This window comes from Acinonyx jubatus, chromosome B1, assembly GCF_027475565.1.
Source record: "Acinonyx jubatus isolate Ajub_Pintada_27869175 chromosome B1, VMU_Ajub_asm_v1.0, whole genome shotgun sequence".
NCBI classification, from domain to species: domain Eukaryota; kingdom Metazoa; phylum Chordata; class Mammalia; order Carnivora; family Felidae; genus Acinonyx; species Acinonyx jubatus.
Genome location: NC_069382.1, coordinates 34,024,144 through 34,040,566, shown reverse-complemented (window position 1 = coordinate 34,040,566; position 16,423 = coordinate 34,024,144). Strand labels below are relative to the sequence as shown.

The 16,423-nt window shown below is 46.5% G+C and overlaps 1 protein-coding gene and 1 long non-coding RNA gene across 5 annotated transcripts in view; one reads left to right on the top strand and one right to left on the bottom strand.

The window, feature by feature from the left end:
* LOC113604688 (uncharacterized) overlaps positions 1-2,829 on the bottom strand; it is a 57,251-nt gene extending 54,422 nt beyond the window's left edge. The window contains exons 1-2 of one of the 4 annotated variants that reach the window (XR_008295953.1): positions 2,697-2,829; positions 2,479-2,606 (exon numbers count right to left, since the gene is read on the bottom strand). This is a non-coding gene — a long non-coding RNA (uncharacterized LOC113604688). Of the gene's footprint in view, positions 1-2,478; positions 2,672-2,696 lie in introns of those variants that run through there. The other 3 variants (XR_008295956.1, XR_008295954.1, XR_008295952.1) reach the window with 3 other exon arrangements.
* A 19-nt stretch (positions 2,830-2,848) lies between these two features.
* Positions 2,849-15,966, top strand: CHMP7 (charged multivesicular body protein 7). Its single transcript, XM_027077401.2, has 10 exons — positions 2,849-3,285; positions 5,278-5,449; positions 11,199-11,384; positions 11,521-11,654; positions 12,522-12,570; positions 12,830-12,949; positions 13,236-13,334; positions 13,565-13,625; positions 14,111-14,290; positions 14,523-15,966. The coding sequence occupies exons 1-10, from the start codon at positions 2,987-2,989 to the stop codon at positions 14,573-14,575; spliced, it is 1,353 nt and encodes a 450-aa protein (XP_026933202.1). The 5' UTR covers positions 2,849-2,986; the 3' UTR covers positions 14,576-15,966.
* The last annotated feature ends 457 nt before the right edge of the window (positions 15,967-16,423 follow it).

Here is a 16,423-nt window from a genome sequence, read left to right as displayed (position 1 = left end):
AGGATGCAGGTCTAGGTCATTTATTTATTCATTAAAAAAATTAAATGAAATCTAAGTGCCCAGGCTATTTGCTAGGTACAGAGTAAGAAACTTATACTCATCGATACGTCCCTACTCTCTCCCACCCAACCTCCTACCACAAATATCATACAGTTTCACTCAGAAATACTTTCGATGTCTTCAAAATATAAATACTTTTAATCATTCCTTAATTTGCTAAATACCATCAAATATCCAGTTAATATTGGAAGTGCTAGTCATCAAAATGAGTTTTTATGATTATTTATGCAAATTGGATCCAAATTGGATAGAAAACATTGTACAATAAAAGTTTCTTTGTTATCATTATTTGTTGAGGAAAGAAGGTCTTTAGCTAGTAGAATTCTCCAGTCTAGATTTTGCTGATGGTGACCTTAGTTTTCATTGAACATGTACCTCTACCTTTCAATTTTTTTTTTTAACTTCCATAAACTAGTATTTAGATCTAGTAGCTTGATCACATTCAGGTTCAATTTTTTGACAACAATACTTCACAGGTGGCTCTACGTACTTGCTATCATATTATCTCAGGAGGCATGTAATTAATGTCTGGTTGTCTTTCTGTGATGTTACGATTAATCAGCAGGTGTTGCCAGACTGATCCATCCATTCTAAAATTCCAAGGTGCTATGTTAGATAGATTGTTCAGACGAGGCCTTTCTGAGGAAGTGACTTTTAAGCTGTGACTTAAAAGATGAAAAGGAGCCAGTTGTGCAGAGTAAAGGGGAGTGTAGCAGCTGGAGGCCCTGAGATGAGAAAGAGCTTGCCATATACCTAGTCACCCCCTCAGGATCGGCGGAGCTTTTCTTTCTATTCTCCATTATTTCCAGTAGCCCCCCAATCTCCAAAAGGTGGAAGCAGAGAACCCTTGACTTATAGGTGTCAGGAACCCAGTGGCGCTTTCAGGTACAGGTGGCCCCAGGTACGTAATGTTGCTCTCCTGAAAATGCTTAGGAGCAGGACTATTTTGACTTAGACTCAGAGACCTAGATGAGAAAACAACCTGGTTTCTCTCATGACACAAACCAACCAGCCATTTTACTGAGCATGATGGCACAGCAGAGATGTGGTTCTTAGGGTACAACGGGGCACTAAAGAGGTAAGGATAGATTTTAACCAGTAATACTATTACAATAGGGAAAGTGTCCAGTGCAAATTTTACTTACCTTCCTTATACAGAGGTGACTAGGCCTTTCAAAGGGAAAATAAGGGAATAGGCAAGAGAATGAGGGGGTCTCAGTAGAGTCAGGGCAGTGATAAGTTACAAAAAGCTAGAAAGGGAGATGATCCCTGTGAAACCCGTCTGGGTTTGCCAACTGACTTGTAGAAATTAGAGTAGCCTTCCTCTTTCCGCAGAAGCTGGCAGACAGGGTCAGACAGTCAAAAATTTTGACAACCTTTGTTTTCTGAGGCAGCACTTTGAAGGGGGCTAGGTTTATCCTAGGGATATGGCCTTGAGCTGTTAGAAACTATGTTTGTTGAGGCCTTTGTAGGCCAAGGGTGACAGGCCTAGTCAAGAAGAGGGTTCAGAAGAACCCATCTAGAGTGTGGTCAGGGAGAGACTTCTTGTCAGTTGTTATAAATATCAAATGAGATATTGCCCTGAAAATGTTTGAAGAAATGTAACACATCAATATCAGCTGACACCTTAATTCATATAACCAATCCTATCCCTTCCCCTCCTTCAAAATGCTTATTGAAATTCTTCCCTACAACTATGTTCCAACTACTAAACATCCTGCCATTTGGTGATAACACCTATTCTATGTACTGTGTGCTAGGTACTTTACCTACATCATAATATTTCCTTCAAACAGAAAAATTAGGTACTTGACCAAGGTCACACGGCCAATGAGTGGCAGAGCCAAGAATCATACACAACTCCAGTGATTGTTACCCAGTTCCATTAAACAAGAAACTCCTTACATCTTTCAAACCGTTCAATTAAAAAGAAAATCTATATATTCTTAACACACTGGACATGTTCATTGCTCACAAGATTTTTTTGTAAGAATCTTATCATGCATGTGAGCTCTCATTCATTCCAACAAGATTCTGAGATATTAAACGGCAAGGGTCAAGCTGTGCACCTTCTAGTTTATGAAGTATTTCTTCAGCACCGCTATGTATCGTAGCACCATATTTAAGCCATTGTCCTGAGAGAGCTAGGGAACGGGCTACAGAATGGTAAATGCTAACTGTACAGTCCAGGAAAGAGATCAACAACGAGTCAGGACAGTTGGGGAAGGTTTCAGGGAAGATTAGAATTGGGCTCCATCTTGAGGATCAGCAGGATATTGGCCCTGAGAAAGAAAAGAAGGGCACTCCAGGGCAGAAGGTGGGAAGCAAGAGTAATAGAAGCTCATATATCTTTCAAAATCAGTATATACATCGTCACAGAGCTTGAGTGACCGACAATTGTGCATCCGCTGATATTACCGTAAAAGGAAGCTGTCTTGGAAGTTTAAGTGTCTGAAGTAGAAGCTGGTCGAGGAGCGGCGTACTGTGATTCACCAGCAATCCTGACGCCTCTGGCGCCCCTTAGCGGGACTCTACAGTCCCACTACCTGAAACCACAATTTAGATGCATAAGCATTAGCCTCTCTATAATGTTTCGCCAAACTCTATGATCAGTAGGGGGCGGGACGCGCACCTACCCGCCGCGCACGCGCGAAGCCCTTCTTTCCGCACAAAGACTGTGGGAGAAGGGGTCGGCGCAAGCGCTTTGAGCCTCTCAGAAAATAGGGTCATCGTCACGCCTCCTGGCGCAGGGAAGGCAGAGAGACGCAGGCGCTTGAGAAGGCGCGGGACTTATTTCACGCTAGGGGTGGCGATGACGTAATGACAGAGAAGGAGGTAGTCAAGGAACGGAAGCCGGGAGGGAAGTAGGGCGGAAGGGGAACAGGGCCGGGGTTGTGTTCGGAGCCTTGGCGGGGCTGGGGTTCCGATGTGGTCCCCGGAGCGGGAGGCCGAGGCCCCAGCCGGGGGAGACCCGGCGGGCCTACTGCCCCCCGAGTGGGAGGAGGATGAGGAGCGCATGTCCTTTCTGTTCTCCGCCTTCAAAAGGAGTCGCGAGGTGAACAGCACCGACTGGGACAGCAAGATGGGCTTCTGGGCTCCGTTGGTGCTGAGCCACAGCCGCCGCCAGGGGGTGGTGCGCCTGCGTCTGCGGGACTTGCAGGAGGCCTTTCAGCGCAAGGGCAGTGTCCCGCTGGGGCTGGCCACCGTGCTGCAGGACCTACTACGGTGAGGGCGGGCCCGGGCAAGGGGGCGGGGGTGGCTCCCTGAGGGTACCGCGCCCATGCCGGGGTCTGGCCCGCAGAAGCAGGTCTGTGTGTGTTCAGTGGGCGAAGGAGGACGAGAAGGAGGCTGTGTTAGGGGTGTGGAGGGAGAGGGAGACGGGCATCTGGCAAATTGGGGGTCCAGGATAGTGCGATTAGATTAGATCCAGACGGTGGGAGGAGAAACCTACCTGGCAGAAGTGACAATGACTTGTCTGGAGTGGAATCCCGTTGTGTAGTTATTTTGTAGGGGCTTCCAAATTTGAATTACCCTGGACAGAAGGTCTATGAGGTAGGATTTACTGAACTAAGGAAGGCAGGACTAAGAAGAAGGCAGTCGTGGGGAAGAGGTCTGTGGGGGATCTTGCCAGCAGCCCCCAGCACAGGTCATGTGTCTGGCCTGTCTTGGCTTGTCCTTGGCACGGGCTGTTTGAAGCAGAGGACATAAAGGAGGTTGAGGGCTTCACCGAGTACCTTGGTGCTCTGAGAAGGGCCTGTAGGTGCTACCTGTGCGACAGGTGCAGGGTTTGGGAGATACCTGAGGCGATAGCATGGATATCTAAGGTACCTCACTTAATAGTATGCAGATACTTTGCATATCATCCCGTTTCATCTGACCTCCTCAGCAGTCCTGCAGGTGAGATGATAGAATTATCCTCAGCAGACAGAACAGGAGACTGAGACTGAGGTCGAGCGATTTACTCAGGTTTATACAGCTAGTTCGATGAAATGCCAGGACTGGACCCCTACTCTCCTGATTCTAAATCATTTGCACATCACATGGTACATATACTGAGAGCAGCCTGGCTAGCGTAGTACCTCCTTCAATGAATGAAGAAGAAAGTCAGTTTTGATGTTGCTTTGAGTTTTCTGCACTTCCTGATTTATCTCCCCGGTACCTTTCCATTGGCTGACATTGGCGGGACGAGCCGTTTCTGAAACTTCTTTTTTCTGAGAAAGCGTACTGTGCAAAGTTTGAGTTCCTGCCTGAAGCAGGATACGGAGGAGAACATAGCTTAAGTTGGTGAGGGACAAGAACAGTCTGGACTTCTTTATTGCGGTAGGACCTGTCCCTGCCTCTTCCCATCCAGAGACCTTTAAGACCTTGATATCTTCTCTCCCGGCTACTGGCACTCTGCTGACGTTTCCTGGTGCTTGATGGGGTCTGGCATCCAGAGAATTTTTGAGGAAGATAACTCTCCATGGAAGCAGCATAACATAGTAATTAACAGCTTTGCTTGAGGGCCAAGCGTTCTGGGCTCACACCCTGGCTGTACCACTTGCTAAATTATGTACCCCTCTATTTAAAGCTTCAGTTTGACCAAGTATAAGATGGTGACGATATCTGTAGTTAGGTTTCTTATGAGGATTTGAAATCCTATTCCTTATGTAGCCCGTTAGCATAGTGATTGGCCCATGGTAAGGGCTCAGTAAATGTAGCTGCTTATTACCAGTACCATAGAATGCTTAGGTCGTATCTCCACCCTAGCTCAGGAATAGCAGAAAACCTTTTCTCTGAACATCTTTGTGTATTTCCTCATGTCTTGCATTGACAGTAATCCATTACTGTTACTGTCATTTTATCATATTGAACTTCATTTGTAAACGAAGGTCTCAACATAGGCCTCATAGCCTGCTGTGCCTCTGCAGCCTTAGTGGAGCACTTGCCCTTTGGAGCCAAATTATAGTTCAGAGTTGGCCTCTCTCACCTCGGTCCCTCCATTTTCTCATGAACTAAAATGCCAAGGACGACATCCATCTCACAGAGTCATCAATGGTGCTGACAGCTGGAGCAGAAACAATGCTGCTCATAACAGCTGGCACGGAGTAGGTACCTGATAATGGTATTTATGATGGTGATGATCAGATTTCTCTCTCGGGGGAAGAGGGTAGGTGGGGACTGGAACGGGACATTGCATCAAGCCTACTACGTGTCCTTTTCTTTCTTTGCCTGCAGCCGGGGGGAGCTGCAGCGGGAGTCAGACTTCATGGCCAGTGTAGACAGCAGCTGGATCTCCTGGGGGGTTGGAGTCTTCCTGCTGAAGCCCCTCAAGTGGACTCTTTCCAACATGCTAGGGGACAATAAGGTTCCTGCTGAAGAGGTGCTCGTGGCTGTGGAGCTGCTGAAGGTGGGTGCTCAGAAGGGAGAGGTGATGACCGATCCTCCACGTTCCTGTGTCTATCCTTAGAAAAAGAGCATATCTTTTTTTACATGATGACAGAGTTGATAACTGACCTTTTGTAGCATTATTTAGTTGTTAGTTGGACTTGTGCATTTCAAGGGTGATACTCTGTCTAGGAATTGTCCATAACATACGGTTGATTATTTTCTGTGAATTAGTGATAAGCTAAAGTGTAGAAAATTCTTTGCCTTCTGTAGTTTACTGGCAAGTTTCTCAGGATTCCTGAGGACCTTGTGACTTCAGCTTTGCCTTCCCTTAAATCAGCACACCAAGTTCAGATTTCCTCTTTTGTGACTACACCCTTTCCCCTTCCAGCTTACTGATGGCCTTAGTGATGGTCACTGAAGAGGCCACCAGGCTTGTGGTCCCTTCATGCCCTCTTGGTCGGTCAGCTTCCTCCTGGCCTGTCTTCCCTAACCAGCCTACAGCACGCACCCAGCTTCTTGTGGCTCCCCCGGTCCACCCCAGAGACACCAGCACTTGTACTGCCTTAGACCAACCCCACAGTCTGCCATCCCTGCCAGATAGAATCACGCTGTCACCAAGACTGGGGTCCCCTTCACAGTCCCCAGCTCCAGGAGGGCCCTCACAGCCACTCTTCAGCCCAGTTTACTAGTCCTTTCCCAGCCCGCACTCACGTGCCTTCCATTCTCCCCTTCTGCGACTCTGCTGACAGTTCATTGAGAAGGTAGGATCTCCTGTCAGGCCTTCAGCTTTCTGTCCTACATCCAGTTTATGGTCTTCTGAGCCTTTCTTTCTCCCTAAGCTCAGAGGATGAAGTGTCCATCCTCTCTTCCACATGTGCTCTTGAGTCTGTCCCTACCCTGCTGTCCCCTTGTCCCATCAGCTAGCCTCTTGATCTGTACATTCTGTCTCCTATCTCCCTCTTCTTCCTCAGCCTCGAAACCCGCTCAGGTTTTTCCAATCACAGAATGACTCCTGTGTGGGACCCGGCCGCTGCCTAGTTAGTGCTGTGTCTCTCTCCTTCTTGACCAAGCTTTGTTGTCACCACTTCCTCACCTTCCACACGCTCTTTAATGCAGTGCACACCACTCCACCGAAACCGACTGAACACCGGGTAGCAGAAGTATGCTGTAGACAGTACTTACTTTTTTTTTTTCTTTAATATTTATTTATTTTGGGGAGACAGAGTGCAAGCGGGGGAGGGGCAGAGAGAGAGGGAGACACAGAATCCGAAGCCAGGTCCAGGCCCCGAGCTGTCAGCACAGAGCCCGACGCGGGGCATGAACTCACGAACCGTGAGATCATGATCTCAGCCAAAGTAGGACGCCCAACCAACTGATCCATGCAGGCGCCCCGACAGCACTTACTTTTGAAACTCACAGACCAAGCCCAACCTCGGGACCCTTGCATAGTCCCGGAGGCTTCCACACAGCTGGAGCCAGCTCTCGATCTTCATCCCTTACCTCAAGAGAGGCTCTGATTTCTTGTCACCTTGACAGACTCCCAACCCTCTCTGCCTCAGACTGAGGTGGGGATCTCCAGAATTTGCCACCTCTCCTTGTCTCTCACCATTGGACCGAGCAGCATGCTTCAAAGGAAGGGCTCTTCCTCCTTTCCCACCCACATGGTTATCCTCCCACCCAGCGCCCTGACCTCCAAGGACTTAGCCAAGGCTACGCAGAAACCACAGGATGGTTTGCGTGGTTCTGGGCCAAGCTCCATTCCTCTTTGCAGGCTCTTACTTCAAGTGTTTTCCAACTGGAGTAAAGGGAGGTAGACCCATTTACCCCCACAGATGTGGTTTAGGATTCATAGTCTTTTGAGAGCAAAGGCAGAAAAGGGGGCAGGAATGGAATAAATAACCTAGATCTTCCAAGAACCAACAGTACTTTTTAACCACAGTGCCGTTTAATCTTACTTAAGTAGAAAAATAAATCTAGCTCCGCACTGACCTGGTTCTGTTAAGTCTATGCCCAGTTTACATCACTAAATAGAGCACTCAACACTTAAGCTCATTCCGTGACATATATGGTAACTTCACTGTCTTTTCCTGGGGTGGAATCTTGTGTTAATGTGTGAAACTGAAGGGTCTTATCTGGATATTTTTTTTAAAACAAAGTCTACTTCTGAGGTAAATTGATTTTTCCCAAGTCTGGCCACAGAAAGCCAATAACTTTTTATTTGATTTGATAAAAATAACCAAAAAGTAAAAATTGCCCATAAGTTTTGCTATTTAAAAAATAATTTAAAATAAAAAGGAAATGAATGTTTCCTTTCTGTTCATCCCATTTCTGTCTCTTTGGGTACATTCCTTTCTGTTCGTGTGGGCACACACATGCGTGTGTTTGCATGTTCACATATTTTCTTACTGATCCTGTCTCACACTGTTACTTTCTCTCTTTTTAAAAAAATTTTTTAACATTTATGTATTTTTGAGGGAGAGTGAGAGAGACAGAGTGTGAGCAGGGGAGGGGCAGAGAGAGAGGGAGACACAAAATCTGAAGCAGGCTCCAGGATCTGAGCTGTCAGTACAGAGCCCAGTGTGGGGCTTGAACCCATGAATAATGAGATCATGACCTGAGCCAAAGTCGGACACTTAACCTATGGAGCCACCCAGGCGCCCCCACACCGTTACTTTCTGTTTTATTTTATTGTTAGCATTTAATGCTTTCTAAAAATGTTATTTACTTGTTTACTTGTTTATAATCTGTCTCTCCTACCAGATAGGAGATGTTCCATTGGCCCTGGAACTCTGGGAACAGTGCCTGCTACATAGTAGAGAGTCAATAAACATATGTTGAATAAATAAATGAACATGCCCATACGTACAAAAATATGTATGCACGTACGCTCCATTTTTTTCCAGAAATAGAATCTTTATTTATTGGTCTGCAGCCTGCCTTTTTTTTTTCTTTACACTTATTAGTATAAGTATCTTTCCCTATATAATATAGATGTACTTCATTCCTTTGGATGGCTGCATAAAAATCTATAGAAGTGCCACAGTTTATGCAATAGTTATGTCCACACAGATGGACATTTAAGTTATTCTAATTTCTCTGTTACAAAAAAAAATACTTTGACAGCCTTGTGTGTACATCTATGTGCAGTACTTCCATTTTTATTTTTATGGATTAATTTCTAGAAATGCTTATGCACAGAAATTGCCAAATTACTTTTCAAAAGTTTGTGCTAATTGACACTTTCATTCAAGTGTTCAGTGTCCCCACATCCTTGCCAGCACTGGATAACATGAGTCTTTTACATTTTGCCGGTACGACAAATAAAAATGATATTTCCTATTTCGGATTTGAGCATCATTTCCCCTATCTGCTGGCCATTTATGTATCTCCTTCTGTGCGTTGCCTATATATATCCTTTGCCTGTTTTTATATTGGATTGTTTGTCTTTTATATTTATAGGAGATTTTTTATGTATTAGGAGTAGATATAATATAGTTAGCATTAAGGATGTAAATATTGTTTTCCAGTCTCTTGTTTGCTTTTTGTTTTTATTTATGATGTCTTTTACCATATAGAAGTTTCCATATTTCTATAGTCACATCTCTAAAATTTTCCTTTATGGCTGCTGAATTTCTGGTCTTGCTTACAAAGTCATCCTCTACTTCAAGGTTAATTAGATTAAAAAAAATTTTTTAATGTTTATTTATTTTTGAAGAAGAGAGAGACAGAGAGTGAGCAGGGTAGGAGTAGAGAGATAGGGAGACACAGAATCCAAGCAGGCTCCAGGCTCTGAGCTGTCAGCACAGAGCCTGATGCGGGACTTGAACTCACAAACCATGAGATCATGACCTGAGCTGAAGTCGGACAGTCAACTAACTGAGCCACCCAGGCACCCCAAGGTTAAACTTCCTCAATTTAAATTTCAGTAATTTGGCATTTGTTTTTGTGTATCTGGTGAGGAAAAACTATTTTCTTCCAAGTGGATAGCCAGTTTTAACCTTTATTAATGTTGTTTACTGTTAATCTGTTGGTTGGATACCACACTGTTCTTACTATGTAGCTTTATAGTAAGCATTATTATTTGACAGGGCAGGTAAACCAAATGAAAACTTTAGTTTCTATCTTATTAGACTCTTCTGCTGCCTTTAACACTATGGACTACTTGCTTGTTAAAATTTTCCATTTCTTTGATTTTGTTGTCGTTACACTATGGGTTCTTGGTGGTGCTCTGGGTAGCTCTTATGAGTTCCTTCATCTCTTAAACATTGGTCTTCGTTCAGCTTATTACTTTGCTTTCTGAATTTCCTTGGGTAACTCATTTACACTTGGGATTTTAATTACCTTCTATATGCTTGAGGACCTTCAGAGTCCTTTCATATATGTTCTGTTCTGGTGTCTCCCTTGAGCTTCAGATTTGTACCCAATTATCTGCTGTATGTATCTTCTTGAATGTACCTCAAGCATCCCAAAAAACGTGTCCAAAATGGAATGTTTTGTCTTTCCTGTAAAATATGCTTTTCCTTCTGTGTTCTTGCTATTAGTTAGTTAATAGCATCACATCCACCTTGTTACTCATGCCAGAGCCCAGGAGTCATCCCAGACTCGTCTTTCTCCTTCCACCCCATGCCCAGGTACCATGGACTGCTTGTTTTATCTTCTGAATTCTTCTTGAACCCATCCCTTCTCTGTCCCTACTGGCATTGCCCTGTTCAGTCTCTCCTAGTCTCTTGCATAAATGGTCTCTCTGCCTCTAAGCCTACCTCCTATAACCCACCCTGTCCCACTTGTCAGCTAGATCTGTTACTCCAGCCTTGGTACTTCCCTTCCATGACTACCCACCATCTGCAGATAAAGGACAGCAAAGAATCTGCTGCACCTTCTGTAAGAGAGAAGTGCTTCTGCTCTCTCTCCCCTTCCTGTCCCCTCCCATAAACACCTTATTGACTCATACTCTATGCCATTGCTCATGACCATCCCTCTTCCTAAGATGCTCTTCCCACCTACCTCACCTAGGGACTTACTCACCCTTCAGAATTCTGCTCAACAACCATTTTCTCCCCCAAGCAATCTCTGAACTCCTGGGTATTCCTTCCCTACATTTCATAGCACTTTGTGCCTAATTCAGTAAATATTGTTTGCAGAGGACTGAGAGTAATTTCCATGTAGGAGGAACACGGTGGCATTGTTTCTTGAAACTTCTATTTCTTAGGCTATTCACAAAAACCCTGTCCTACCTGGTTGTCACATACTTCTCTCTTGAGACGCATTATAGACTCAGTAATGCTCTTGTTTGTAGTGTCAGAAGTTGGCATAAAAATGGAAAGACCAGCATTGGAAGGGAATACAGACGCCATCTCATCCACCTTCTTCAGTTTGTGAGAGGGATGCTGAGGACCTGTGAGACTGACTGGTGCAGGGCCAGATAGGCAGGGCCTAAAACCAAGCCTCAGGTCTCGGTCATGGCCGCACCAGCACACCACACTTCCTCCTCCTTCCCTTGCCTCTCGGGAGACACAGAAACATAAAGTCCCAAGTGGATGTGCAAGGACAGAGATACGTACCTCGTTTCATCCATATACACCAAATTTCCTCCAGGGTTTAAAAAACACAAATCCTTTTTCCTTTTCCAAAGCTGCTACTTCAGGGAGGGCAGGACCAGCGCTCCTTGCTCTTGTCCTGCACGATGACGGTTTGGAAACATGGGGTCGGGACTCTCTGGGCTCCATGAGGAGTGGCCAGGCCCATAAGCACATTCGCCTTCCCTGCAGGAGAAGGCCGAGGAGGTGTATCGTCTGTATCAGAACTCCCCTCTCTCCTCCCACCCTGTGGTGGCCCTGTCCGAGCTGAGCACCCTGTGTGCAGGCTCCTGCCCGGATGAGAGGACCTTCTACTTGGTGTTGCTGCAGCTGCAGAAAGAGAAGAGAGTCACGGTTCTCGAGCAGAACGGGGAAAAGGTATGGAAGTCCAGTTGTTCATCCAGTGACTCCCCAATGGCTTATTAAGTGTATACTGACATGCCCACCAGCATTCCTGCCTGGGACTTCTCAGCATTCGTGGTAGGGGCCCTAGTAATTTGTCCCTGTCCCTCAGATTGTGAAGTTTGCCCGAGGGCCACATGCCAAGGTCTCTCCTGTCAACGACGTAGATGTTGGGGTATACCAGCTGATGCAGAGTGAACAGCTGCTCTCACGCAAAGTGGAGTCCTTATCCCAGGAAGCAGAGAGGTAACTACCCCTGAGCTGAGCACCCTCCGACCCCCACCCCTGGCTGGCCCTCAGAGCCAGCAAAGCATTGGTGTCTGTGGGCTCTTTTTTTTTTTTTTTTTTTTGAGAAAGGTTATTTTTTTTTTACTAATTACAAAGTACTAACTGCTCAGTGCAGCAATTGTGCAAAATAGAATATCATAAAAGAGAAAAAATGAATTTTTATTCTTCCCCCAGAGATTACATCTGTTAGCATTATGTTTATGCACTTCCATGCTGGTATCCATTTAACCAGTGTTCGTTGAGCCAGGCCTTAACTTAGGGACTTGGAAATACAGTAGTGAACAAGACAGGTCTCTGCCTTCCAGGGTCTTTCTGAGGGATTCCTGCTCTTCCCCTTGGATGGCCATACAAGGCATCCCTGCTAAAGGCACATGAACACTTCTCCAAAAAGTAGGCCATATGGACATTGAATTAAAATGCTGTCTCCTTCTTACAGCAAGAGAAACCCAACATTGTGGGACAACCAGGGACTGTGTCCAAGGTCATTGTTGGTGTTAGGATTTGATTCCTTATCTCCTGGCTTCCGACATGGGAATCTGTTGTTAAGGTGTCTTGTTGGCACATTCTCTCTCCCCGTGGGCTGAAACAGCCTATCCTTAGTCAGTTTGCCTTTCTTGCACGCATATGTTCAAGTTTATGTCTCAGCTTGCTGCAGGAGTGTGCCAGTGGGCTGTTGGGCATTATTTTTCTAGCCTTTGGGTGGAATGGATTTGATTTTCAGATTTGAAACTACCTTACCTAAGTGGGGCTCTTAGGGACTTTTCAGGACACTACCACCCCCATCCTATGCCATGGTCATCTTGATCTGTCCCCTGTGTTTCATAGGTGTAAAGAAGAAGCCCGCCGGGCATGCCGAGCAGGAAAGAAACAACTGGTGAGTTTTCTCTTTTCCCCTCCAGCTGTGTACCTGTGCCCCGGGCTGGCAGTGGGAGGTGGTGTCCCAGCGGTTCAGAGCGGAGCTTGGGTCTCGGGGGGGAAGAGTCTGCAGGTGGTCTGGGTACCACAGCTTGTTTTACAAGTGAGAGAGGAGGAGGCCTGAGATGGTCTTATCATGTGGGAAAGCCTGCCTCTGGCCCTCTGGCCTGCCTAACTGACCCTGACCAAGTCTCCATGCTCCCACCTCCCCCATCCAGGCACTGAGATCTCTCAAGGCCAAGCAACGGACAGAGAAGCGCATTGAAGCCCTTCATGCCAAGCTAGACACTGTTCAAGGCATCCTGGACCGGATCTATGCCTCCCAGACAGATCAGATGGTAGTCACTGCCCCTCTGCTCCAGTACCTGGGTGGTCTCTCCGGGATACGTTCCTCATTCCCTCCACTGTGGCTTTGATGTTTGGAGGAGGCCTGGGTTTTTTCAAGATATGGTTGGGATTTTGCTTCTCCTGTTGGAAAGTTTTGGCCTCGGTGAACATGGGAGGAATCAAGTGTGGATGTTTAAAACAAACAAACCCCCAAATTATCTTTTGGAGATGCAACACTATTGTATGTATTTTGCCCATTGTTCTTCATTTGCACTGATAACTTTGCTTTCTGTTTAGGTTTTCAATGCCTATCAGGCCGGGGTAGGGGCGCTAAAACTCTCCATGAAGGATGTCACAGTGGAGAAGGCAGAGAGCCTTGTGGATCAGATCCAAGAGGTACAGGAAGGGGCCAGGGAGGAAAATCACAGGAGGAAGTAACTGAGGGCAGGTGTGACTTTGCTATACTTCATCCTTTCCCAGACTTAACTCTTTACCTTGTGAATTTGAGGAAGATTTTTTGATTCTCAGATGGGGCAGCATTACTTGGTAACCCTGAACATTGAGACCAAAAGACAGACCTTCAAGATGCTGCTCAGTGTTCAAGGCCTTACGCTTTTCTCTTACAGCTGTGTGACACCCAGGATGAAGTTTCTCAGACTCTGGCGGGTGGGGTGACCAATGGCTTAGGTGAGTTGACATGACAGTTCTTTTCTTTCTTCCTTCCTAAGAGGCCTTCACTTGTTTGTGCTGTGATAGTTTTGATCACAGATCCACTTTTCCTGGTGCAGGCAGCACTCTCCTCTCTCTGGGGCTCCTTGGTGGCAGTAGTTAGAAGGAACTGTCATCCCCCTTGGTAGGCTATACTGTTGACCCTTCTGGACTGCAGTAATCTTGACTCATTAGACTTCTGAATGGAAGATCCTTCTTCAAGGGCAAGGGAAAGCAGGGTCAGTTCTGTGGTGTTAGCAAAATATACCCTCTAGGTGACTTAGCTCTGTGTGTGGGAAGAATATTTGCTTGAAGGCACCCTCTTCCTCTCAACTCACAGGCTTTTTTTGACCTACAAGGAGGCCTGGACGTTTTTGCAAAGCTGAGCTTAGTTTTGCCTTTACTCAATCCTTGACTCATCCTCCCTTGGCTTTATGTGTTCTCATGTCATCTTTTCTTTGCAGATTTTGACAGTGAGGAACTGGAGAAGGAATTGGACATCCTTCTTCAGGATACCACCAAAGAACATTTTGATCTGCCTGAAAACCCCCCTGAGACATTTTATACCAACAGTGTGCCTAACCCTAGGATCTCGGACGCTGAACTTGAAGCCGAACTTGAGAAACTGTCCTTATCAGAGGGAGGTAGGGAACTGTATTCCCAGGATTGCTGGTGGGCACAGGGCCCTCTGGCTGACGGTAGCCAGGCACGGGGTTGGTGAGTCGCAGCCCAATTGCTCAATTTGCCAGGGTGCCAAACCCCATAAGGGAGTTGTGGGCTCATTATTTATATTAAGACTCAATCCTTTAAACACTGGGATGCTTTCACCTTAAAGATCCACCTGGCAGAGTATTCAGTCATTTCTTCTCCTTGCAGGTTTGGTCCCAAGCAGTAAATCTCCAAAAAGGCAATTGGAACCGACTCTCTAAAGCCATTCTAGGACCCTCAAGTGAAGGACCCTCATGTAAAAGAGAGACCAGGCTTGTGTGTGTGTACATAGTTATTTAAATGAGAAACTCTCAGAATTTGTTGGGAAGAGGAGGAAGGAAAACTACTCTGATTTATCTGGATGCTACCGCTTACTACAGGACAGATGTAATTTCTGGAAGCGTGCTCCCAAGGCGTGCTCCCAGCTGGTGTCATGGACCTGCCTTCTCATCTTTATAGTGCCACAATTTATACAGTTCTGTGTTTGACCTGTCGTCTCTCATAGCCTGCAGTTCTTGCCATTGGCTCCGTTAGGTTTGTCTTCACCCACCAGCTTTGTTCCAGCCAATGAAGGTGAAAGAGTTGCAGCCTTGCCAAATCAAAATCAGTCCCTTCTCTCTGCCCCACTGTTTTCTCGAGGACTCTGTAAGGTTGGGTAAACAGCGTGTTCCAGTCTCCCTCTGGTTTCCTTGGTATTGAGAAGAATGAGAATCTAATAGCTGCCACTTGGTGGAGAAACATACAGTGTGAAAGGTTGTTGTCCTGTGGGGTCACTGGCCAAATTCTCCAGGTGTTCAGAGAAAGAGGTCACCCCTGAGTGTCAGAATCGTGACAGCTGGAGAGGGGGCTTGTGTAGTTGGTGGATGCTGCTGCCTCTTCCGTCTTACGCAGATGATCTGCTGACTGGAGAGTTATTCTTAGTCTTTTGAACTTGAGGGGGTGAAGCCCAGGTGACCGTAGGGCCCCAGGTGTCCAAACTCCATATGTTCTTTTAATGAGGCATAATCTTTGCCTTGCCCCCATCCTGGAGTAACTTCCATATAACTTACATGTGTGTGTCAGAACAAACCACACAACCGCACGCCTCCCCTTCTTGAGCCTGGCACACAACCATGGGTTCTTGGTTTGAACTTCAGAAGCATTTCACTTTGTAGCCCACTGCTCAGGGCAGGGGATCTGAGCCAGGATGTGCAATAGAAACAGAAGATTGTGGCCTTCCGCCATGTCTGCTGTGTGCTTCCCCGGTCCTGCGCTATACCTGTCCTGCCTCCTGAAGTCCTGTCTTCCTACTTCCTTTGATGCATTGGGGAGGATGGTGCAGGGGGGCAGACAGGAAGGTCTGAATGTTCTGGCAACGGGGAGGAGAAAGGAGGACAGCCACGCTGCCACTCTGCTGCCACAGTACAAGTATTTCTGCCTGGAGCCCTTTGCCCTGTCCCTCCTCCCTGAGGTGCTGTAGAGCCAAGGGAATTTGCTCCAGGCCAGGAGCATGAATTCCTGTTCAGCATTTTCTCTCCTACTTGACCTTGGTAAACTGAAATGTTGGGGGTGAAGAGAAACAATCACTATTTTTTCTTTTTTATCTGGTAAATAATTAAAAGAAAAAATCCGAGTGCTTGTCCTTGTCTCTTTTTACATCGTATGACGCTTCTTGTGCTGTCACGCCTCCCTGCTCCCACTTCCAGCAGACGCACACACTGCAGGCTGCAGGAGAATGTGCAGTAGCTGCCGTGTGAGCACCAAGCTGCCATAAGCTGGGCAGGAGGCCTGGCCGCTCTCACACGGATGCCCTTCTGGGGAAGAGGCATTGTTTGAATGGCCTGGGTTCAGGGCCTGTGCCATCATGTTAGCCATTATTTTCCATTGCCTGTTCTCTTCTAATGGCCCGATTCCTCTGCCTGTGTGATCGTACCATACTTTAGCCCTGTATCTGTTACGTGCCTGGTGTTTGCCACGGCCCTGGGGGACACAGGCTTTGAGGCCGAGTGCAGAGCTAGGAACAGGCTAGAAGGTCTACCACAGCACTGGGTTCACAGCTGTGGGTGAGTCAACACACCCAGAGCAGAAAC